Source organism: Mesitornis unicolor, unplaced genomic scaffold (assembly GCF_000695765.1).
Source record: "Mesitornis unicolor isolate BGI_N332 unplaced genomic scaffold, ASM69576v1 scaffold28432, whole genome shotgun sequence".
Classification (NCBI taxonomy): domain Eukaryota; kingdom Metazoa; phylum Chordata; class Aves; order Mesitornithiformes; family Mesitornithidae; genus Mesitornis; species Mesitornis unicolor.
In genome coordinates, this window is record NW_010170275.1 from 16,018 (window position 1) to 41,601 (window position 25,584).

Sequence of the window (25,584 nt, forward strand, 5' to 3'; positions counted from 1 at the left end):
CACAATGTTTTTTATGGGCACTGTGGAGCATACTTCAGATTCCCCGAGCCTCAAGTTGCTCCTTGGTGACACTTTTCACCTGACGTGCAACTGACCTGCACTTTCCTCCATGTCGTGGGAAGGGGTTTCCAAGTGCGTGGACACGTAGGTGTCCTGGCGTGTGATGGTGGCTCTGGGTGCCAGGAGGGAGCCAGGTCTACTGGTGCGTCCTGGCCTAGGTGAGGAAGGCTGTGATTTCCCAGCCACTTATTTTTCATCTCTCTTCATTCTTTTTCAGAACATGAGTGAAAACTTGAAGGACTGTTTGATCCAGACCCAGGCTTCCTTAGGGGAGATGGTGACGATAAAAACAGAGGCCTGCTCTCCGCACCGGGACCAGGAGTATGGACACCCTTGGTAGGCGGCTGAACTTTGATCTGATGCACTCTAACCCCTTTCTCTCCACCTCCCCCCAGCTTAAAGTTGGTTTTGACTGATATACTTCTCAAAATTATTAAAACCCTCCCTTGCAAGGTCTGCCTTGAGGTATATGACAGGGATGGTCACCTAGTCATTTGCTAGACACGCATCTGCTGTGTATGCTAGTTCGCATCAAGCCTTGAGGTGCTGGCATGCATTGAGCGCGGTGCCTTGCCTTTGAGCAGCACATTTCCCAAGCTGTAGCAGAGTGGTGCTGCCTCTCTGCTGCTGGGAGCACCCTCTGCCACTCCCCTGCCCAGTGTGGGACATGCCAGGTGTGTGCCATGCGTGGAGGTGCTCAAACTGAAGCTACTACCTGCTGTAGGAATTAGTCCTAAGCCATCTCAGATGCTAGCTTTTGGGAGGTTGGATGGCAAGTTGAATCATTCCTCTGCTGCAGGTGTGGGGACTAAGAGAGCTGGTCAGGCCTCATTGCCTCTGCTCGTCTCTGTGTGCAGTCCCAACATCCTGGTAAGTTAACGTCATCTTCTGTTGTTCCCTCCCCAGCTCTGGAAGGCCTGACCTGCAGTCCATGGAGGTGGAGCCCAAGAAACTGAAAGGGAAACGGGATTTGATCATGACCAAGAGCTTTCAGCAAGTGGATTTCTGGTGTAAGTGTCTTGTGAGTGAGGGAAAAGCAACACCGTCACTTGTATAGACTTCGGTCTTTCCTAGTTGGCACCCTGCCATTTTGGGCTGAGAAGCAGGGCATAAAAAAGCCAGGGACCTATATACATGCTCTCCTGAAAAGACCAGCACATTTGATAGGGAAACTCTTGCACAGAAAATAGCTAGTCCATTGTGGAGCTATGCAGCAATAGGGAGATAGGTGGAAAGCATGCTGGAAGCATGAAAATGTGCATGGGAGAGCCCCAAGAGTCTGCAAAACCCAAAGGCTTGAATTCAGAAGGTCCCTGTGAAGGGAGCATTGCGTGGACGACAACTCTTTTCTTCCCCCATGTTTTGGGAAAGAAAACTGGTGCCAATTATGCTGCCATATCTACAAAATATCAAATTGTAGGCCTGAGTCCTTGTTTGGCCACAGGAGAAGTGCTTGGGGATGCTGTCTCTTTCCCAACCACAGAACGAAGGCTGTATGATTGGGGTATTTTCAGGCATGTTTGTTTTAGTTCCCCTCTGGTGTGTGGGGAATCAAACCTTTTGGCTTGAGGACATTGCTGCTAACTAGGAATGTGTAAGGAGCCCCTACACGCTGTCTCTGCAGAGTAAGACGAGGCCTTTCTCTGTGCGTGTAGCCATCAGTGGTGAATCTCTGTAGGGCGCCAGGGCTCACACAAGCACAGGTGTTGGTCGGGCAGGTGTGGGTTGGGCCAGAGCCCTCGTTGAGAGATGTGTGGTGGAACAAGTGGGCAGCTGGTGGAGTGTCTGTGTGCGTGTCGAGGCTGGGCTTTGTGGAAGGGCTTTGGCCAGGCTGAGGGGAAGATGGGGACCTGGGGCGTGCTGTCTTGAGTGCTGTGCTTCCTATGAGCTGCATGAAGCTGTACAGGCATCACATTGCCCAATCTAACCCCTGCTCCCCTTCCACCCGCAGTCTGTGAGTCCTGCCAGGAGTACTTTGTGGATGAGTGCCCAAACCACGGTCCCCCAGTGTTCGTGTCTGACACCCCAGTGCCTGTTGGCATCCCTGACCGGGCAACACTGACCATCCCGCCTGGAATGGAAGTGGTGAAAGAGCCCAATGGGGAGAATGACGTGCGCTGTATGAACGAGGTGATCCCCAAAGGTCACATCTTCGGGCCATATGAGGGGCAGATCTCTAGCCAGGACAAGTCTGCAGGATTCTTCTCGTGGCTGGTGAGTGACTTACCTCCCCAACAAAGTGACACCCTGACCATGCAGCTCAAAGCTAAGGGACTTGTGGGACTGTGGAGTCAAACCTTAGTCAGCTTCCCCTTTCTCTGAAGATCTTCCACTGACTCACAAGAGCAGTTGGTGGACACCAACCTGCCATAATTATTAGTGGCCTAAGGGTATAGACACGTGAAAAGAGACCAGGTACCATGGCACCTGAGTTAGTTCACAGCTGTAGGAAGCAGAGCTTTCTTCTCTTCTCCCTCTAGCCATTTTCTTCCATCCCCACTCAACCTGAGGGCTTCTCCAGTACAGGCTTTCTCTGTTCTGGTCGTCATTTTGAGGATATAGGAATGATTGTATCTAGAGATCGCAGATGTCTCTCACGGGCCTGCAGCACTCCCTCTCAGTGTGCTTGAGCAGAGCAGATGACCCAAAGGGACAGGAAGGAGGAGACACAGCCTTTCAGGAACTGATCTACATGCAGACTGCAGCACTGAAAGCTTTTTTTTTCCCCACTGCTAGGTTAGCCTATGAGATTGACCGATGTTAATTATTATGAGAAATGAGATGTGGGACTTGAGTTATAGGTGGGGAAAAATTTTTAGGACTTGCTGATACAAAATGCTGCTCATGCTTTTCTGTCTGTAAAATAAATGTGTGTCTCAGCTCTGCCCTGAAAGGGAAGTTAATTTTTTATATCTCAGGACTGTTAACAGTTTTGTCAGCTGCATCCATGGTTCTGTGTTAAGGATATTTGTACCTAAGAAAATGCCTCTTAGTCAGTTCAGAGTAGCCTCTGTACAAATATCCAGAGCAGCAGCCTGTAGTACGAGGAGAGCAGAGATTCATGTCCTAGAGTTTCATGTCCTGACTTGAGGCTGGAGCTGAAGCAGTGATTTGAGAGTCTTGCAGTTTCTCCTGTCTGGACCAGCTCGTTGAAATGCTGCATCTGTTCTCTTGTTCTGCAGATCGTTGATAAGAACAACCGCTACAAATCCATTGATGGGACAGATGAAACCAAGGCAAACTGGATGAGGTGAGTCCCGTTCTCTTCTGCCTTCACTTTTGGGGCTCCGTATTCCAGAGAGAGGCCATCAGACACTCCTTGTTGTTTTGTGTGACAGTAAAAACAAACGAAAATACCACAGCCCCTTCTGTAAAGGGTGTGCTTGTGCTTTTTCAGTATTTATTGTAATGAGAAACCTTTGGAGTCAGATTCAATGAAAGGGACTAAAACAAGGATGTGCGTATGGAGGATGGCTGTTTTCTGGAAGAGGACAAATTATCAAGATGATCCTATTTATTCAGTCTTACAAACTCTGACAGGTCTCTCTCAATTTTTTATTTATTTATTTATACTTTATGTTCAGGTATTTGCAAATTGCTTTGCATTATCCCCAAGGTAATGTTTGATTCTGTTTGGGTTTTTTTTTTTTTGTCCTTTCATATTTGACAGACATTGAAAAAGGTGCTCTTCTTTTCCCTGGGCTTCACTTGTAACAATTGTCTGTGGTGGCTGTCATTGGTAGTATCAGCTTTACTGTGTTAGGAGAAACATGAAGTGAGTTGCTGCAGCTCTGAATACAGGAACGATGCGTGTGCTTGTGCTCCCTCTGCCGGCCCCGGGGTTCAACAGAGCAGTACCAGTCAGTACTGAACCAGGAGCGGGGCTGGCTCTGGTTTGTTAACTGCACCAATAAGGGAACATGTTTAACCATGATGCAGTGTTTCAGCTATTGGCATGTATCTGCAAAATGTAGGTCACTCTTGCAGCCTCCTGAGGCAGAGGCAAAGCAGTGAAGTGCCTCGTGTGCGCGGTGAGTCGCCAGAATAGGACATTGCTGCATCCTGTGGCCCATCTCACATTAGGACCAATTATGCTTTCGGGGGTGATTTTTGGAAGCAGTTGTTGTCAAGAAGGGATTTCATGCAAGAGTAAAGCAGCATGGGAATTAACTGGTTTGTTGGGCTGAATGCCTGGGATTTTCAGTTGTCACTCGATAAGAGAAGAGAGAGTGAAGTACAGGTAGATGCAAGACTGACTGAGCTGGTCAAAGCTGGTTATACCACCTTTGCTCCATTTGAGTCCTAACATGGATAGCAGCTGTCCTGACACATCTTTAAAGTTGAGCAAAGGATTTCTGTAAGAAATTTCACGTTTTCTGTAAGAATTCCAGCTGTTATACTTGTTCACTACTGGGTGAGAGAAAATGCTAGACCCGGGCTGAGGCTGGAGTTGTCATTCCAAAAAGAAGCAGTGGTGCAGTGGACAGGTAGGTAGGGGACAGATATCTTGAAGTAAAGAACACAAAGTTCAAAAATCAAAGGGAGAATTTTCTGCTTAGATCTGCTTAGATCTGGATCTTTATGTACGGGATGACAGTGAAACTGTGGGACAACACAGTCCTGGAAAACAAAAATCCATTGGTGAACTCTTCTTCCTAGTGCCATGAACATAAGCTTGATGTCTGGATTTAAATGGGCAATACTTGTGGTCGCAGCACCTAAGAACAGAATGTTCTTGCCTAAGCTTGTATTTGCCATGGTTAATCTCGAGATGAGTGTGGTCTGGGCTATTCTGTACAGCCTTCAAAGGCAAGGAGATTACAGATTTGTGGAAAGGAGATGTTTGCAACTCTTCTGGTGAAGGGTGCATCAAAGGAGCTGTGCAGACTGTATCAGTCTTACTGATCTTCCTGTTTTTACTCTTGAAAATTGCTTCTAATAGCAGTATTAACGTAGAGCCTGACTGACAGTCCAAGTGGAGATGATAGTCCTCAAAGAGCCTTGGTTTTGTTTGTTAGCAGCTTTCAAACAGAAGTGCACTTGATATCCTGTGCTAGGACATTACCTGTCATGGAGTTACACGCAGAACTTCCAGGACGCTGTAGACAGCGCTCTTTTTGTTTTTCAGATGGTGTTCTTTGCCATCACTCACAGATGGAGTGCTTTGCAAAGCAGATCTACTCACCCTCTGGGTAGGTGGGTATGGCGTGGGGAGGGCAGCTTGGGCTGACTCCTCTCTCTTCTTGTAGATCTGGCTATTGTTTTTGTTGTTTGACTACCACATCTGAGTCCATTTTCATGTTCCCACTGAGGACAATGTGTACACTGCAGTACTTGCTGGTTTAATTTCAGGTGGCTGTTTACCCAGGGCAGTGGATGACAGGGAGCAAGGAGTATGAAACATAGCAGATGGCATGGCAGTGGTAACATCCTCTTGCCCTTTCTCTTTTCAGTCAGTTGAGACAAACTCCTGATGCTGGGAGCATGTTCTCCAAGCTGGCCGCTGGCACAGGAGTGATGCACCCTTCATCTCTGTCCCGAGTAAAGCAGTTCTGTTTCCCATACTTTATGAAACTCCGTGGCTTTGACCTGCAGGGATATGTGCAAGTCTCTTCCTCAGCTTTTATTTTTCTGGGGGCTCAGGGTGACCAATAGCCATGGATCACGGCAAACCTCAAACAAAACTGGTGCTTTCTTGGACACAAACCATAAACTGCTGCTCATGGGAGTTCTTGGGGCTTCTGAAGGATTGTGCACAATCAGCTGGTTTTCCTGTTTACTTCTGAGGAATTTCAGTTACTCAGTTGTTGAGCTTTTGAGAAAAATGGATCTGACTGAAAAATGAAGTAATTCAGAAAGTCCAGAAAACATCCCTCGATGTGTGTATCTGTTGTCCCAGACTGAGTTGCAGAATGAGAAATACTGGTGATGCCTAACTGAGTTACTGGAGTGAAGTGCCCTATGTGTGGGGTTTCCAGGCTAGTTTTGGCATTTATAGTCTGTATCCCTTCTTACATGTGAGTACCCGAGTCCTCAGGCTTTTGGCACAGTTCAGATTCATCCTTTACCTCACCACATGTGAAAAGGCTGATGCAAGACTTCCTCACTTCTTTCTCTTTTGCCTTCCTCTCTGCCCCATTTCTCCTCCAAACATAGTATTAAAGAGGTGATGGGGAGCAAGACTGTTCTCTAAGTCTTCCTGTATCTCCTTACAATGGACACATCTGTGATTTGATCTGCATACAGTAGTAGAGCTTGGAAGGGAGCTCTGGTCAAGTGCTCAAAGCAGGACCAACCTAAATTAGTAGATCTTTTAAATACTGAGCTGCTGTTTCAACTTTACAGGATCTTATACAAATACAATTTTTTGAAAAGTCAGGGTTACTGTGTCTGCTCATGTGTTGAGGCAGAGGAAAAGGCAGCAGCCTATGCACAGGTCATTGTGTTGAACTTAATACACTGGTCTCTCTAACTGCAAGTGGAGCAGATGTTCTTATGCATTACAGACTGAAATTTATGCAGAGCAAAGGGATGCTGTAAGCAAATTTTCCTCAGGGCTCTGAAGTAGTTATATGCTTGCTTCTTAGAGGCCAAGAAAAGAGGAGGCAGTTGATATATTTGTGGGATGATCATTAAGTGCGGACTGTTCACATAGTTTACATCACATGTGTTTTTTAAAGAAATAGCTGTACAGTCTTGCACTTTCAGATTGACATGGACTGAGGTGTGAATCTGAAGCCCCACAGCTGGGGCTCCTCTGGAGCTTTCTAAAACCCACACAGCATCCCCATGGAGATACTTCCAAACATCAGTAGCTGCTCTTAGGGATGTCCTGCATGCTAGAAGAAATGCGTGAGGGGAAAAAAGATCTCTCTGACAGTAATACTGTCTGCATTCTTATAAAGGGGAGATTAATGTGCCTGCTGGGAACCTAACATTAATTGAATTTGTGATTAAAACTGGCCAGAACTCATTATGTTTTGCATGGTGAGTTTGCTGTTGGAATACTTAAGTTATCTTAATAGTTTAGACCACAGTCATGCTGGCACAAATGAGGGGAAACCCTAAAATCTGAATGTCCAGGTCTACCACAGGTTGTCCTAAACACACTTGGTGGGATACCCTGTCTGGGAAGAGCAAAAAGGGGCTGTAATTCCCCATTGGTACAGCTCTGCTAGTGACAGCAGCCATGAGTTGAGTGGGACAAAGCGGGTGCAGATTTCCTCACCCCACCAGTGGCTCTGAGCAGCTCCAGAGAGACTTCTGTTGTGCATGCTTACCTTACCAGGACGCGTTGCAAACGCTGTTACTCCTTTCCACCACAGCAGCTTGTCAGTGGAGGTTTGTTTCCACCACATGGAGGCACTGGTGATCCTGTGCAGTCGTGGGTACCTGTGCAGAATATACATGAAGACCAGTTTTACTGAGTGTGAGAACTACTATTTCCTTTGAAGTTTAGCTTGTTTGGTTTTTTCCCTTGAGGTCAGTGTAGCAAGTGCTTTGCTGGCTCCTCCATCATTTCATTGCCGTCTTCTCTAAATGCTCCCTCTGTCCCTCTGTAAATGAAGCTCCACCAAAACAGTATCTCAGGGATGCATTTACATTTGTCCTATTGAAATGCATCTGTGCACTTAGATCCCAACTCTCCTTGTATGTAGCCTGGATTTGAGCAGCATTTGCTACTGAATTTCCAGCTTTTACCAAGATTAACAGCTTCTGACACTTATCTCGATGGAGGGCAGCAGCGTCAGTGAGATTCTTTAAACAGCAGTGTAACAGCACTAAGGAGAAACTAGGATGACATCTGACAAGGGTCACTCTGCCGTTCTGTAGGTTTTTCTTAGTCTGCAGCCCACGAGCACCTCTTGCGTGAGTGAATCCCAAACCACCTCTCTTCTGCTGGCTCATGACAGCACTGAAAGGCACCCACTTCTGAGGAGGTGCTAGCAGGGCTATCACAAACAAGGACCAAGTGAAGAAACTGCTGAAGCTTTTGCTTATACCAGTTTTTCAGAAAGTATTTTGGAGTGGCTAAAGTCTGCCTGCAAGAGATAGGACATCCAGCCAAGTTTACAGGATTAAATGTAATTTTTTGAAAGAGAAGAGTCTGAGCTATCCCAGCCTGAGTTTATTCCTCTAACATTGCAAAGATGCTAACTATAGGTCCCAAATTAAATGAAACAATAAATGCCATGACTAGTAGATATCTAGATAAGCAGAAACAAAACTTAACACATGGAGAACCCAGTACGTTTTCCCTCCTGTGATATCACTTCAGGGTTACAGTTGTGAGGTGTTCTAACCATTAAGATGTCTTATTTCTTGTATGTTACATCTCAGTATCTTTTTTAAAACATTAATTCTTTTAGTGACAGCTTTTTGGAGTGACTTATAGTGACACTGAAGTTTTTTACCTCAGATGGGTATTGCTTTCTCCACCATAACTCCAAACAGATGCAGATTTCTATCAGAGAACTTTCTTTTAAAATATTAAGAAATGTATGACATGAACATCAAGAAGATTCACCTCTTTCAAAAAGGTCCCCAGCATTTCTGCTTTTAATTGTTCAAAGACATGTAAAAGCAGTCTTTTCCAACATGTAGCACTAGAGTAACCATTTTGACATTTTACTTCTCTCTCCTATAATACAGATCAAGACATACACTAAGGTTTCCCAGCAGTTGTGCTTCTCCATGGCCTTTTGATCTCTTCAGTGCTACTCTGTGTGCTTATACACAGGTGTCTGTTGCCCAGGCTACAGATTTTTCCTCTGTCTGCAATCCCAATCTGTTTATGTGCAGAACTGCATGTTCATGCAGTTTTCTCCTTCCTGATTGAATCTGTTAGATCTGTCTCCTTCTTTTTTCTCCCCCAATAAAAAGCCATATTTAGGTCTAATGTTTTGTTTATTTCTAAAGTTTCCTTTGACTGTGGCTGGAAAAATTACCCCCCTACTCCCTTTGGACAAAACTGCTTGTTCTCAGGATGGCTGCCTCTTCTTCTCAATGGGCTGAGGCTATGAAGTGTTCATTTGAAGCACCAGAAACTGGATGCAGGCTCCTGTCAGTGGCAGGGACAGCAAAGCCTAGCCAGAAAAAGCAAGTGGGTGGCCTCATTCCTTTTGAGAACAATAGGAAACAGCAACGATTTCTGGGTAAAGCAAGAGCTTTTTGTGAAGCAGACACTGGATGTGTGGTACCCTTGCTGCTGAGGAAAAGACTTTTCCTTAGGAAAAGCAAGTTGCAGAAATTGCTCATGACTCTACTTGAAATTTCCCTTCCCTGAAAAAAGGCACAGTTTGGTGTCGCCTCTGCAAGACATCCTGCAAGTTTTAACAGAAAAGATGGTGTAAAAGTTTCTGTCGCATGTTGTGCTAGGCAGGTTTCAGGCCTCTAAATTTCCTGAAGAACCCATTTTTGAGCAATGTCACCTTAGAAGCTAATTTGTCAATTTGATTGACTTCTCACACTTTTTTCTGAGCACAAACTGCAGCAGGTGATGTGAGGCTGCGTAAGTCAGGACATCAGACAAAGTGTAAACTTTCATTTTCACTGTAAAGCTGAGAAGGCTCCTTCACACTAGTCTTGCTTGGTGTTTTTTTTTCTTAAGCTTGAAAATTGCCTCTTAAAAACAAAACGGCTGCCTTTTCCTGGTGCGATTGAGGAAAACTGAGAGGTTGTTGCGGGTGGGGGGAGCTGGATCCCACCGAACTCCTCTGCCCCAGTGCTGCACTGGCCAAATGGTTGGATGCAGGGGAATGCTTTGCGCTGATTTCCTTTTACCCAATTGTGCTTTGTGGGATGTTCAACCCAAGGAACATGGCTGAACGAAAGAGGAAGCCCAAGTTTTCCAAGGAAGAACTGGACATTCTGGTCACTGAGGTGACCCGAAACGAAGCCATGCTGTTTGGGAGGGAGACGATGCGTCTATCCCATGCTGACAGGGACAAGATCTGGGAAGGCATAGCCAGGCAGATCACATCAGTCAGCCAGGTCCCCAGGTCTGTAAAAGACATTAAACATAGATGGGACGACATGAAGAGAAGGACCAAGGACAAACTGGCATTCATGCAGAGGTCCCTCTCCAGCCCCGGCAGCACGGGGCGGCCCTCGGCCATCGTCCTGACCGCCCATGAGAGAGCCATCGAGTCAACACTGCATTCGTCACGCCAGATGCACAGCTTCCGGAGAGCGGATCTGGACGTGGTTGACAGCCCGTCAACAAGCTGTAAGTATCATTGCCTTAACACCTCTTTGTCTTATGCTTGCATATCTCGGTTTGACACCAGAAGAGCGTTGTGTGTTTTGTGAGATGCTGGGATGCCTGTCAAGCCAGGTCTTTCTGCCATGTTTGGTTTCAGGACAGCCTGCTCTCGTGATCGTGGGGTGTTGAGATGAATTGAGGGAAGGCCGTTTCCAAGTTAAGATCACCTTCTTTATCTGTTTATCTAGTCTTTTTCTGTACTGTCTTCTACGGGTAGACATTGTTCAGATTCCACTTTCTTAATGGGTCATAAGTCTGAACTAATCCTACAAGCGAGGGAACATCTGTAGTTGAAGTGCAACTACCTCCAGCCTATCAAAAAGTGTTTGTAAAAGATTAGGAGATCTCCATCTTGCATGCTCCCCAATAAAACAGCAGTGCTGTCAAGCTGAGAATCATGTGCCAGTCTGGGTTAGTGCATGGTAACCATGCTCCAAGAGGGCTGCTGGGGAGGGCTTAGTGATCACTGGTGTTCTGTACTCTGAGGCCAGGCCACTAAGGATTTCTCATTAGTGGTCTGAAGGCTCAGCACAAGTGCTGTGAAAAAGGTAGATGATAATGACTCCCTTCTTCACTACTTCTTAACTACTGGCCCTGCTTTCTAAGGTAATCATCTTAGACCACAACTCTCAAACATCTTCCAGTGCTGAACCACAAGGTGCTCTTCGCAGGTTCTTTCCCCAGTTGCGTACATGTGATTTCTTATGTGGAGAGTCAGCTTCTTGATCTGTGAGCTTTCAGGGATGCAAAGGAAAGAAGGAGGGGATAACCTCTTGGAAAGTGAGCCAGCTAACACTTCATGGCTGACACTGTCCTAATGCATTAGGTCTTATCTCACATCTGAAGTAATGTTGTTAGTGGGAAAGCAAGGACAAAAATCTTCAAGAACTGACAAAATGGGACTTGGTGATTCTTTGCTTCTGTCTTGGAAACCAGTTGAGCTGTTTGAGAGGTAAAATGAATACAGCTTTTGCAAGGCGATAGTGGGCAGTTGCAACAAGTGAAGTATCGTCTCTTCTTACTCATGATGTGCCTCTAGCTATGAAATGGCACATCACTAGATATTTATCAGACTAATGAGAACTTTACCATGGTGTTTTACTTTGGATTTGGTTTTGTATCAAGTATACTTGCCCGATTAATACACAGAGTCCTTTTGCTGCTACACCTGACTGCCTGGTTATCTTAGTAACACCAAGTCGTGCAGTGGCCTTGCAGTACAGACTTTGAAAGCAGCAAATACTATGTCTATGCTTTTCTCAGTGTGGAGAATGTAAGAAATGACATGGGAGCAGTGTTTTGGCATGATGAACTGAATGTGTCAGGGTGTTCTGAGAGCGGACCCAAGGCCAGGAGCCTTTGTCCTTCCAAAATGCTGGAAGCTACTGCTGGCTTTGGGGAAGGAAGTCATCGCTACTGTCCAAAATGGATTTATATTCTAGTAATGAACGATCCTGTGTACAGGCAATCATGGCAGCTTGAATTCCTCTTTGGTTGATCGGGTACATCTGCTCTTTGGGCCTCTTACAGCTAAGCTTGTCACCCAGATGCTAACATTTCAGCACGTGCATGTTGAGTTGTGCATCAGGAGCTACAGGCTTGTCTCAACGGGCAGACTATGGGGAGGAGAAAATCTTTTTTCCTTGTGCTTTGAGATACCGTAAAACAGAAGTCAGAGTTGTGAGGAATTTCACATTAATAATTCATGCTTCCTCTTCTGTTTAAGCTGATGGAGAGGAAGAGATGCCAGGCACTTCTCGGGAACACCACTTCTCATCGCTGCAGCAGGCCAGTGCAGAAGTCAACCAGCTCTCCGGGCCCTCCTTCCTCCGCACTTCTTCCTCATCAGAGCACTCGGAAGCTACCAGCCAAAGGCAGGAACTGCACCGTCCATCCCCACGTACCACCTCGTCCTGCAGACTCCCGCGCCCCCGCACAAGGAGCCCACCCCTCTCCAGCTTCGATCGCCAGCTTCTCCATTCCCACATGCAGCAAACAGACCTCTTCAGGCAGTTCTGCCAGGAGCTGGTGGCTGTCCACAGAGACATGGCAGACAGCATGCATGTCATCAGTCAGAGGATGGCTGACCTCACCAGCCAGGTTGGCCAGATGTGCCAAACACTTTTGGAAATCCGTGATGGGGTCCAGGCTTTCCATAGGTTACAGGACCCTAGTATGATGCAGGGCTCTCTTCTGCAAGCAGCTAGCTCTAAACCGCCCCCTGAGCCCAATGCAGAGTCTAATCAAAACTCATCAAAACAGACTCCTCCTGCACGGACTACCAGGTCACGAAAGAGAAAACACCATTTTTAGTCTGCTTCATATAACGTAAACAAAGGAGCCCCTTCCTGAGCTGCTGCATGCTCACATGGCCTCTCCGTGTGTATCAGTACTCTATGGGGAAGGTCAACAGCCACCCCAACCTGTCCACCCCTCTGCTAGCTAAACAGAGCAGTATGAATTATGGCAGCTGAATAGCAGGGCTGGCCTTCTGCAATGGCAAAGAGGAATCTCAGATCTTCCAGAGCTAGGCATGTAGGACATCTTTCTGTTCACAGAGACTAGAAGTTTTCACTGGCTTCCTCATGCTTTGAGTGTTCTATAAGCTAAATGATGCAATAGGAATAATTGTCTTGATCTCTTCTTGTGCCTGTGACATGTTATTTACTGAGACAGTGCACTACAGAGCTCCCTTTGCAGTCAACCCACAAATTTACCCTACTACTGCCTTCCCATTATCTTCCTGCAAATGAGTATATGCACTATGCAGAGATAAGTCCTTACAGCTCTAATGACTTTTATTGCTCATTATTTTTATCTTGCATTTAGCAATAATGGGCAGTCCAGGGTTTACTGTGACTTATGCACAGGTTAGGGGAGAGAGGTGTAAAAACAGAGCTTGTGAAGGGAAGGGAAGAAGCCTCAATGCTGAGGACAGGAGGACAGGTCTGAGCACTGTGTGGTTTTAGAGCATGCTGTGGTATGTGCCTGCATCCTGCAGTACACGTGTGCTTATATCAAAGAGTTCAATCTCTGTCTGCTCCAGTTTGAAATGCCTACCTACGCTTCACAGTTGCAGTTAAAATACAATTATTTCATAATGTGGCAACATATAAATAGAATTGTATCATATTATTTTCTTGCATGTTACAATCTTCAGTTTTAAACCACCTCACTCTTCAAAATATGAGAGATTGCATAAAAACAAGGGAAAAAGTCTGCTGCTGACCTCGGGAACAGTTTGGTTTTGTATCACTGTAATTCTGCCAACTTCAGTACAGTTATTCAGTGTTACTTAGGTTGGGATCTGTACTGTGTTCTGTCATGAAGAGTTTACAATCTAAATTCACAGCTATATAGGTTAAAATCTTAGCCATGTTGGTTTTGTGCTGCTTTCTTTCCCCATACAGATGCAAAAAAGGACTGCGTTACGATATTTGAATTGCTTTAATGCTGTGTGAGGTTCTCATGTATAACCCTGATTCTGAAACTAGGCTTTCATAATGTTGCTTCAGGTGGTGATAACATATGTGGCAGCTTTTCCACAATATGTCTGTCTTCTTGATTTGCACATCTGCGCTTACCATGCTCCCCCCGTGTCTGGAACAATCTGGACCATTATGATATGCTTTAATAGGCAAAAGTGCCAAGGTTTTACCCACGCACAGTTAGCACGCTGCTGCTCTCCGGGCTGTCCTATTGTATGTGGAGGTGGGTTGCAGGAAACTATTCAGGTTAATAAGAATGTGCACTGTCATGCCAAGTCTGGACTATAGACCTGGCTAAAAAGTTGTATAACTTCAGTGGGAATTGAACATAGGCAACACAGTATAGCAGCAAGGTGGCTTGGTTTTATGTGATCTTGAAGGATCTTCTTTAATCTGTCTGGCCTGTCCTCTGAAAGTATAGTGCACTAGCTTCTCTTCTGGAAAGATCACTGTATGTCTGCTGTGTCAGGCATTTCTGACGTGCTTTTCTTCTTTTTAATTGTTCTATAATTCTAATTCAAATAATTTATTTTTAGTGGTGCGATCAAAGGCCCCTGCTCAAGGAAGTAGAGGTCTGGCAAGGTGGAAAACCTCCTTTCTTCTGAGGAATGACCCACGCTGGTTTCTTGCAGAAGATGTTCCTTGTAGTGCTGTTGCCAGACCAGAGCAGTACTTGCTCACCTTCGTCTGAGGATGTCATTTTACTTCTGTTGTAACAGTTATATTCTGCAAAAGTCACAGTCTCTCTTCAGTTGAAGGGAAGATTGGGAAATCTGGTAGAAGTGGATCTAATTTATGAATCAGAGAGAAATGAAAAAATGCTGATATGTTTTAAAGGCTTTCTGAGTCAATACAGTGCTGCTGCTATATATTAGAAGTAGTATTTTATATTTTTATAATATTTGGTCCCTGCTGATGTTCTCACATGGATATACTGATAGGATTGGCTCCTCTGATGTTGTCTGGGGGATGCCTTCTGGGAACCCTCAGGTCTGCGGAGGAGGAGACTCTCACAGGTGCTGGGCACTGGAGGGAGTTGGCATCATTGCTGCCATCAGTTCGCCCACACAGCCGCATTTAGAGGGAGACTCCCCTTGTCCTGCTGCAGGATGTGTAGCTTTCAGTGCAGACCCCCGAAGGCTGGGCTTTGGAGAAAGGAGCTTGTACAATAAACTACCTGATGTCTCCCCCAGTTTCCTCTGTGGACTATTACAGATTGGCCCAGTTCTGGGGACGCATCTCCTGCCCTGTGTAGACCCCTCGGTGGAGTGGCTTTTCTGTACTGGCTTGCAAAGGATACTTCCTCCTGCACCCATCACATTAACTGGCTGTTGAAGTAAGTGCCCGTGTCAAAGCAAACTGCTGCGCTTAACCCCAGTATCTCCATGTCTTGTACATGCTGAAAAAATTATCTTTAAAAGTATTTTTGTTAAGAATGCAATAAATATATAATACTTTTAACACAAATACTGTTGAGTCGTTTGTTTCTCTCATATAATTTTTGCCTAAAGTAGTAACAGGCCTGTCACAGATGCTGGGTCTCCTGGAGGGCACTGGGCATCAGAGAACTGAGGCAGGATTTGTGGGTATGGCACCCCATGGCGTCTGCCTGGGCTTGTATGGTATCTTCTGCCCTGACTCTGCGCCTCATGTTGATTTGGGAAGGGCCAAATGCCCTGGCAGGGCAGAGTATCCCCAGGGCCAGCCAGAGGGTGGGCAAGGTGGGAGGAATGGGGCCCCTGCAGAGCAGTGCCTGTCTGCAGGAACAGGAGCAGCTCTGGGTGACCAGGTCTCCCCCAAGGGCAGTCCCAGTCCTACTCTTTCTCTGGGGATCGCGGTCCCTTGGGAAACACACTGTGCAAACAGGGCTGTGCCTGTAGCTGTGCCTGTCCTGGGCATCCAGACTGTGGTAGCCTTCTTGCCTCCATTCAGCATGAGTGTTTGGCATCAGGAGGGAGACTGGCTGCTTTCCAGTCTTTGCAGGAAGGGTTGCTCAGGATGTGAGCACTTCAGCCTCAGGAAGCTGTCAGTGCAGGCAGGCTGGTGCAGTCTCTCCTTTCCTCAGCAGGCGGTTTGTGCCCTTGCCTCACCAAGCAGGCTGCTGTTTCATGGAGTGATTTCCTCCATCCTGGGGAAAGTGCCTACCTCTAACCCATGGTCTGCAGCGGCACAAGGTGTCTTTGACAGGTGGAGTTTGGGTTTTGTGCAGTCCTTCATAACCTGTTTCACTTTGGCCTCTGGGGTCACTGGAGCTGAGGCTGGGCAGTGCTGGTTTGAAAGCAGCTCATTTATGTGGATGATCTCATCCCTGTTTGTGTTACCTCAGGGAAGCACCACAGATAAAAAGCTTCCTCTCTAGGAGTGCAAACCAGTTACTAGCTGCCAGCAGTTGTGAAGGAACATGTTTGCGACTGGATTATTTCACATCTTTCTGTTCAGGGCTTTCTTCATATCTCCTGGTGAAATCAGCAGCACAGGTCACTCCAGGACATTGGAGCAGGTGCTGGGCAGTGTGCTGCAGGGCTGCAGCAGCACCACAGCTCGCCCAGCCTGCACTCTCCTCCCAGCTCCTTGCTGCACTGGGAGCAGCCAGAGCCACAGGACTCTCGGACAGAAACAGGGAGGGCTTTAGAAACACGAAAGGCATGCTCATGCTTAATAATATGCTTCTCAATAAAAGTGCACCCTGGTGGGAATAGCTAACCAGGCTCTCCCCTTCCCATGCCAAGTTGTATTTTAGACAGTTTTCTAAATCTTGCTGGGAATGCACTGGACCAGCCTGCCACTGCCCTGTGAATTCCTCAGTGCTGCTGACTCGGGGGATGTGGGTGCTGTATGTCGTATTAAGGAGCAGTCAGTGACTTCGGGTGTTAAATCTTTGTGGGTAACCAGACTTCTTTGCAGGGGCAGCCTGATCCTGTCATTGCTCTGGCTCATGTTTGGGCAGCGGGATGCAGAGCAGCCGCAGGTCTCTCCTTAGCTTGTGCTAGGAAGCATCCTAGCATTTTGCCTGGACCGGGAAGAGCATCTTCTGGGATCTCCTGTGCTGCAGGGCATCAGACTGAGTGCAGCACATTGCTGTATCTCAAGGGTTATGTATCGTGGCTGACTGAATGCCTGATACACCTTTTGTGTAGTGACAGCTTGGCAGCTGTGCTGTTGCAGGACCTCCTTCCCACCGTGCTGGTCCAGGCCTCAGTTCCTTCTCAAATGCACAAACTGGTGGTTTAAAAGTTCCGTTGTTTTGTGATCAAAAGCAAGACAAGGGTTAACAAAAGCCAATGTTCAGCTCATTTTGGCAGTGCCAGAGCCCGCTGTTTAAATAATTGCTGAAGATTGCGAAGCATCCTGGGTAGCACACATTAGGAAAAATACAGCCGATTGCAGGCACGCGCACAGTTGCTTAACATTAAAACCAGAATTGTTGGAGCCTTGGGCAGTCTGAGACACTGCAGACTTGTTTTCTGTGTTTTAAGGGAAGTTTCATCAAGTTTGTGACCTTATGTGTGTGGGTTGGTGTTATCACATGCAGGTGGGCTTGCATCTTTATCTGTGCATGCAGATGTCTGGAGAACAGGAGAGCATTCAAGGAAAAATTGATGAATATCATAAGCCAAAGAAATACATCTTGAGCTGTAAAGGGAACATTTGGGCAAGGACTAGTAGCAGCAGATGTCAGAGTAGACATACGCTGCTCACCTTCATTAATGTTACTGTGGCAAGGAGTGCTGAATAATAGAGGAAAATGGCATAAGAGAAGAAAAAGCTTTTAGCTGTGAATTGTTCAGGTCTGCTCTCACATCTATTTGTAACATGACAGGGCCTCCTCCTGGTCCTGGGTGGGTGTTACGAGCTCATCTGTTACCAAGCCTTTTCCATGTTCTCCCTAGCAAGAACATGGAGAGTATGAGAGCAAATAATATGATCCCAGCTATAGATCTCTGACTTACTAAGTTGCACAGAGGGCCAGTTGTTTGGAGTGCGAATTAATACATTTCTGTTGAGCTGAAATTTAGCTGTTTTAAGTCAGGAAAACAAAGCCTATGCCCAGAAAGCCATGTTTCTGTGAGCACTGCCAGTACTTCCCCACAACGTGGTGCTGTTCTTTCCTGAGAGTTGAGTGCTCTTTGTATTTTTATGCCACACCCTGCTGAAGGCTCAAGTGTAAGACCTTCCAGTACTGACATGTTCTTGGTTTCCTTTTGGACAACCAGCAAATACCCCCATGCATATCAGGTGTCCCTGTTTCTGCCCTGAGTATCTCAATTCTGCTTGTCTGAGAGGAGAGAAGCAAGGAAATCTGGTTTCTGCTGAAAAGGAAGGTGGATGGTGGTTTTGGGAGAGGCAGGCAGAGGGAACCTGCTGTATTCTGGTTGCTCCTGAGAGCAAAGGAGGGGGCCCTGGGAGGTGAAGTAGTGGTGATGAATCCAGAATTCCATATTTTCATCACTAAGCAAAAAAATCTCTGCCCGTAAGAGTCTGTGTTGCCATTACTGGCAGGGATTCTCCAGACTGGATGTACATTGCTGTCATCCCTTCCACAGCAGAAGTGGACCCACTGGCTTAGCATTCCCTAGGTGTCCATGCTTGTTGTCCTGTTTCTCTGGCAATTTGCACACCATTACTTCTAACTCCATGCTTGCCAGTCTGGCTGTGTTGATGGCTCTCTCTGCAGGTCATTCTGGCTTCATCGTGGTTGTCATTCTGGTACAAGGGGGTGCACAAGAGAAAAGTTTGTGCTTCACGCCTGCCTTGTCACCTCTCCCTCAGATACGTGATCATCTCCCGGGAGGAGAGGGAGCAGAACCTGATGGCCTTCCAGCACAGCGAGAGGATTTACTTCCGCGCCTGCCGTGACATCCGCCCTGGAGAGAAGCTGCGAGTGTGGTACAGTGAGGATTACATGAAGCGGTTGCACAGTATGTCCCAGGAGACCATCAACAGAAATCTCACAGGTGGTGAGTCCTCTCCCTTTCCATCTTCTCCCCCAATTTCCCTGGGCTACCACACTTGGACTGAGTGTGGTGGGTGAAGTAGGTGATGTGCAGTCCGTGCGACAAGAGCTGCAGTTCTGGAAGCAGAGCACCTCTGGGTGGGAGCTCTGTGTGGCATTGATGGATGGTGGTATAAGAGGAATAACGTAACCACTGACATGAGGATCATGACAAAAAGATTTGTGCAGCGTTGTGTCTTGTCATATGTCGTGTTGTGTCATGTCATGTGTGTGCTGCAAGGGCCTGATGCAAAGCTCAGGGATCACAGAGCTCCTCTGTCACAAGACTTTCTGGCCTGAAGATTGCCAAGCTGGTGGTCCCACAGACAGGCATTAGGTTTTCTTCTGAACATGCAGCTTTCTCTGGCTCCTGTGAGCAGCCTGTTTGAGGGAGCACCGGCTGGTTTTGTGTGCTTATGAAAGAGGTATTTTCTTGGTGTGCTTGTATGTCAATTTTCCTCGCTTAATTTATCTCCTCTTTCTTCAGAAAGATAATTTGGGATCAGCGCAACATCAGCTAGAGACTCCTTAGTCTCACAACCTTAGAGTGCATGTACAACGTACAGGAGGCTTTGTACTTGCCAGACTGATTCTCCCCTGGATAAAAATTGTTATCTTATCTTTAGAATAGCTGTGCTGGAACAAACCCAGTGGTCCTTTAGGTCAGTGTAATGTCAGCAATACAGGAAGCTTTAGACAAAGGCAAAAATTCTTAACGCATCTGTTCACGCATATAATGCTGAGACCTGAAGTTAATTAAGGGCATTTCTTTCCAGGCCTAGCCGCAGGATGACAGGGCCTCAGAGGGGCAGCTACACTAAATATAACTTTCTAATTAAGATTTCTGTGTATATTATTACACAGCTGCTGTTGCTGCCTTGACTTGGTAAAAGGTGTCTCCTCTTTAATCATAGGGTGGACAAGATGTCCTTAAAAAGCTGGTTATCCTCCATCACCTTGGAGTTATTATGCACTTGCAGTGTTACATCTTGATGGCTGTGCTTGGGCAATTCCCACTTCTGAATTAACATTGGTGTGAATGTGCTTTTTATGTTAATAAACATCACTGAGTGATTAGGTATAGGTTGCAGTGATTTTGCTGCATCACATGCCCATGTTAACTGCCCAGATGGCTTAGTACTTTCTGAAAAGACAGCAAGATAAAGACTATGCCCTTGGAGCAGCTGCTCTGGAGGAGTATCAAGGCTACAAATTATTTCCCTGCCATACAGACATGCCTTCAGTCATGGTTTGTCGTGGTTTGTGTGAGCCGAAATGGTAGCTCACAGCCTGCTCTGTGCTACAAGTGTGGCGAAGCTCTGCCTCTGGGCTCCTCAGGACCTGCCACTGCCTCCCACACAGTCAGGCAGAAACCTATGTGGCTGCAGAGACCATCCTGGAAACCCTCTGACATCTCAATGAACTCATCCTGCAGCCAACTGGGCTCATCCTGTGTTCGCGAAAGGAGCACAGAGACTTTAAAACAGAGCATCACTTGGGCAGTTGCTAGACTCACGAGACATCACAGCCTCAGCTGGGAGGGCGCTGGGAGACGGTCAGGGAGCAGCACCAAAATCTGTTGAGTCTCTTTCTATTTAAAAGGTTTAAAATCCCCTGCAGGTGAGCCTGTCGAGTGAAGTGGCACACTTTAGTAACTCACGGAAAAATAAAGTGGTTCCCAGGTTTTGTTTCTGTAAGGAGTTTCTGACCTACCTCATCAATGGAGTTGAGACCAGTAACATGAGGGATCATCTTGTGATTTCTGGCTTTTCATAGGGCTGAACCACTTAGTTGGTTGGGGGAAAAAAAAATCACCAAGAAAGAAGAAGAATCCATTCTCTAAATCCCTACCTCTGCCAGTAGTAGTCATAGTCCATAACAGGGGAAATACTAAGACAGAGACTCAAAGCTTTGCCCATAGAAATTCTCGACAATGTGTTGAAAATGAGATCTGTTGTTATGGAGTCACTCAAGGAGTGGCTGGGTTTGTCAGCCAGCATCAAAACCCAGTGCAAAATCCCAGCCGTTCAGGCCAGCCCTTTTTACAGTGCCTTACTCTAACTGTTTCAAGTCTTGCATCTTTTCTGCATTCTTAGCATTGCTCTCCTTAGAGAGGGAATGGTAGCTTTTGCTCCGTAACCCTTATGAAAGCATGAATACACTTTAAAAGCAAACAAAACCAAAAATCAGCATAAAGCAGCGTCTTGTTTGGGAAGCCATCAATGCTTGAAGTTATTTACAAGATAGAAGAATGATGGAAATTGAGCCAAACCTATCGTCTTTTGAATTTCCAGGTAAGGAAATCTGGCTATTCCCTTTGTTTTAAACAATTAATAATTTGTATGAGGCTTTTTGCTTTTATTATCGTTCTTTTTGGTTTTAATCACTAAATGGCCACACTCTTAGACTCCACCGGGACAAGCTAAATGTCCCATACTTGGAGGGCATTCACCCGTTGCAGCTCAGTTGACAATGAGTAGCTTGGGATTTAAGAGTGCAAGTTATTTTTACTTGGAGCAGCCTCCAAACTGAACGAGAGTAAAGGGGCTTGCAAACTTTGTGCCATGTTATGCACACATGCTGGGGTTGTCATGAAATGGTCCGAATCTCTCGCTGCACTGCTGTTCACTTGATACCTTTTACCAAGTCAAAACAGGCACAGGTCTTCCAGCCAGCCAAAACGGCACTTGGGCTCTGGGCATTAGGTTCCACTGCGATCAGTCATTCACCTCGTAGTCCTCTTCCAGCGCAGGTTGGTTATGCCTTTAGGTTAAACAAGCTGCCTGTAGTTTCTCTTCTCTTTAAAGTGTGTGAGTCCTACTCCACTGTGGCTACCCGGGACTGTCTCTGGTTTTGCAGATGTGCCCATTAGCAGGGCTCCTCTCGCGAGCCCCGGTTTCCACTGAGTTGTGTCAGTTCCCTGGTTTGTAACGCAACGTGCAGACCTGCAGGGATTCAGCCTGCCTTTTTGTTCTTTTTTCGTTTGAGTTTTAGATAGAGGGATGTTGCTCGGTTCCCAGTGATAATCCCCACCCCTCATTTTCCTTTCCAGGAGACAAAAAGTTGCAGAGGGAAAAGTCAGAAAAGAATGTGGAAAATCAAGAGGATGCGAGGGGGCCACTCCAGCTCGCCACCTTAAAGCAAGGGAAGAGCCCCTACAAGCGCAGCTGTGACGAGGGGGAATCCCACCCCCAAACAAAGAAAAAAAAGATTGACCTCATCTTCAAAGACGTCCTGGAGGCTTCCTTGGAGACCGCCAAATTTGAAGAGAGCCAGTTAGCAATGAGTACACCGCTTTCTATCAGAAAAGCATCTAAATACCAGGCTGAAGACTTCTTTGAGAGATGTGGCAGTGCCATGCAGCACGGCTCCCTCAACCTCAGCAGAAACCGAAGTGAGGGGGAGTGGAAGGTCCCCCATGGTTCCTCTTTCAGCTCAGCCAAAGAGGTGGGCATCTTTGAAGATGAGGAAGAAGAGCCCCTGTCACTCAAAGCAGACAGCCCAACCGAGCTGTCACTGGCCTCTGCACAAGGCAACTCCCACGAAATCCCCACCACCTCCTTCTGCCCCAACTGCATCCGTCTGAAGAAGAAGATCCGGGAGCTGCAGGCTGAGTTAGACATGCTGAGATCTGGGAAGTTACCCGAGCCGCCTGTGCTACCGCCCCAGGTACCCGAGCTCCAAGAGTTCTCAGATCCCACAGGTAAGCCTTGCCGAGTAACAGCGTTCTCCAAACCCTGCCTAAGGAGAGTAGTGAGGTGCCTGTGTGCTCTGTACCCATCTAAAGTGTTTTGTTCTGAGTATTCAGGTGAACATGCGGTGTCATGGAAGGCTCCTTGCCATGTTTTGTGACTGGATGGGCTAGGAGCTGACACAGCTGTGGGAGCAGTGGAAAACACTGTCTGGGAAAGACTCTGTATGACAACTTGCTCTATTTGTTGCGGTTGTAATCGATAATGCACTGCCAATAAAAAAGACGTTCCATTGCAGACAGTTTGTTTGCTGTATTTTTGAAGCATTCTTTTTCAGCGGAAGCCCCTCCGCAGTGCCTCACATGCTACCAGGAAAGTCTGAGTGACTCTGTGGTAACTCTGAAATGTGCACTCTCTGTGTATGAAATTATGTCCCGCTGTGTCCCCTGTTGGAAAGCCCTCTCTGTTTCTTTCATTGCCTTAGCACAACTATGTGTCCCTTTCTGAAGATATGTTTCATTTCCTCCAGGAACGTGCTGTTGAGCAGCCGGGAGCCTTCACCAAAGGGAATATTTGGGTCACACTATGTATTGTGCCAGTGGCCAGGAAAGTGTCCTTTCTTGTTGTCCATTGTGACATGTTGGAGACAAAGTTCACATGCAGAAACATTTATTTATTTTATTTCACTTCAAAGTCACGATTCAAATTGTACCCATAGTGCACTGTGGGCAGGAGGGGGCAGGTTGTGGCCAGCTTGTCAGGCAATGCTCTACTGTCACCAGTAGGATGCTTCTCTAGCTCAGCAACTTTGTAAATACCATAGTTTTTTCCTTTTTTTTTGTCTTACAGCTTCAGAAAGCATCATCTCTGTTCCCACCATCATGGAGGATGATGATCAAGAGGTGGATTCTGCTGATGAATCGGTTTCCAATGACATGATCGCCGCTACAGACGAGCCTTCCAAGATGTCTTCTGCAACGGGGCGGAGGATACGGCGGTTCAAGCAAGAGTGGCTTAAAAAGTTTTGGTTTCTACGGTACTCCCCGACATTGAATGAAATGTGGTGCCACGTCTGTAGGCAGTACACAGTGCAATCCTCTCGGACTTCAGCCTTTATCATTGGCTCAAAGCAGTTCAAGATACACACAATAAAGCTTCACAGCCAGAGCAACCTCCACAAGAAGTGCCTGCAGCTTTACAAGCTCAGGATGCACCCAGAGAAGACAGAAGAGATGTGCCGAAATATGACCCTGCTCTTCAATACAGCCTACCACTTGGCCCTGGAGGGAAGACCCTACTATGACTTTCGGCCTCTGGCAGAACTACTGAGAAAGTGTGAACTGAAGGTGGTGGATCAATACATGAACGAGGGAGACTGCCAAATCTTAATCCACCATATCGCCCGGGCTCTTCGAGAGGACCTGGTTGAACGCATCCGACAGTCTCCCTTCCTCAGCATCATTCTGGATGGGCAGAGCGATGACTTGCTCGCAGACACGGTTGCAGTTTATGTGCAGTACACAAGCAGCGATGGGCCTCCAGCAACCGAATTCCTGTCTCTTCAGGAACTGGGCTTTTCTACAACAGACAGTTACCTCCAAGCATTAGACAGGGCTTTTTCCAGCCTGGGAATACGATTGCAGGATGAGAAGCCAACTATTGGCTTGGGAGTCGATGGTGCTAACATTACCGCCAGCCTGAGAGCCAACTTGTTCATGACAATCAGAAAGACCTTACCCTGGCTTCTCTGCCTGCCCTTTATGGTGCATAGGCCCCATTTGGAAATTTTGGATGCAATCAGTGGGAAAGAGCTGCCGTGCCTGGAGGAGCTAGAAAACAACTTGAAGCAACTGCTCAGTTTCTATCGTTACTCTCCCCGACTCATGTGCGAGTTGAGGGTCACTGCTGCCACTCTGTGTGAGGAGACCGAGTTCCTGGGGGACATTCGAGCGGTGAAGTGGATCATTGGGGAGCAGAATGTGCTCAATGCTCTAATCAAGGATTACCTTGAGGTTGTGGCCCATCTCAAAGATGTCAGTGGCCAGACCCAGAGGGCGGATGCTTCGGCCATTGCCTTGGCCCTCTTGCAGTTCCTGATGGACTACCAGTCGATTAAACTCATCTACTTCCTGTTGGATGTGATCGCTGTGCTTTCACGCCTTGCCTATGTCTTCCAAGGGGAGTACCTTCTGGTGTCGCAGGTGGATGATAAAATAGAGGAGGCCATCCAGGAGATCAGCCGGCTAGCAGACTCGCCTGGAGAGTACTTGCAGGAATTTGAGGAAAACTTCCGTGAAAGCTTTAATGGCATTGCTGTGAAAAATCTACGGGTGGCTGAAGCCAAATTCCAGTCGATCAGAGAAAAGATCTGCCAGAAGACCCAGGTGATCCTAGCCCAAAGGTTCGATTCCCGTAGCCGGACATTTGTGAAGGCCTGTCAGGTATTTGACCTTGCAGCTTGGCCCAGAAGCACTGATGAGCTCATGAGCTATGGGAAGGAGGATATGGTACAGATATTCGAACACCTGGAGACGGTCCCGTCATTTTCAAGAGAGGTTTGCAGAGAGGGGATGGACACCCGAGGGAGTCTGCTAATGGAGTGGCGAGAACTCAAGGTGGATTATTATACCAAAAATGGTTTTAAAGACTTGCTCAGTCACATTTGTAAATACAAACAGAAATTCCCCCTCCTCAATAAAATAGTTCAGATCCTCAAAGTCCTTCCCACCTCATCGGCCTGCTGTGAGAAGGGGCGCACGGCCCTGCAGAGAGTGCGCAAAAACAACCGCTCTCGGCTCACACTGGAGCAGCTTAGTGATCTTTTGACGATTGCTGTTAATGGGCCACCCATTGCCAACTTTGATTGCAAAAGGGCACTAGATAGTTGGTTCGAGGAGAAGTCGGGCAATAGTTACGCGCTGTCAGCCGAAATGCTGAGCAGGATGTCATCTCTTGATCAGAAGCCGATGTTGCAGAGCATGGACCATGGCTCTGAGTTTTACCCCGATATTTAGGAAGGAATGCCTCAGATCAGAAAGCTGTTGAATAATTTTTTAAATCTATACTCTAAACTTTGATATATTATAT

General features: G+C 46.8%; 1 protein-coding gene across 1 annotated transcript; it reads left to right on the top strand.

Moving 5' to 3' along the window:
• The first annotated feature begins 280 nt into the window (after nt 1–280).
• On the top strand, nt 281–25,511 carry PRDM11 (PR domain containing 11). Its single transcript, XM_010179638.1, has 7 exons — nt 281–396; nt 967–1,070; nt 2,012–2,274; nt 3,243–3,310; nt 18,583–18,770; nt 21,858–22,508; nt 23,347–25,511. Exons 1-7 carry the CDS (start codon nt 281–283, stop codon nt 25,509–25,511), a joined length of 3,555 nt encoding a protein of 1,184 aa, XP_010177940.1.
• The last annotated feature ends 73 nt before the right edge of the window (nt 25,512–25,584 follow it).

What these genes read in the sequence shown, in the direction of transcription:
- PRDM11 (XM_010179638.1), top strand. Translation starts at nt 281, where the DNA reads ATGAGTGAAAACTTGAAGGACTGTTTGATCCAGACCCAGGCTTCCTTA. An exon ending in CAGGAGTATGGACACCCTTG is followed by an intron (nt 397 to 966) that starts GTAGGCGGCTGA and finishes TTCCCTCCCCAG; the next exon opens with CTCTGGAAGGCCTGACCTGC. An exon ending in TCAGCAAGTGGATTTCTGGT is followed by an intron (nt 1,071 to 2,011) that starts GTAAGTGTCTTG and finishes TTCCACCCGCAG; the next exon opens with TCTGTGAGTCCTGCCAGGAG.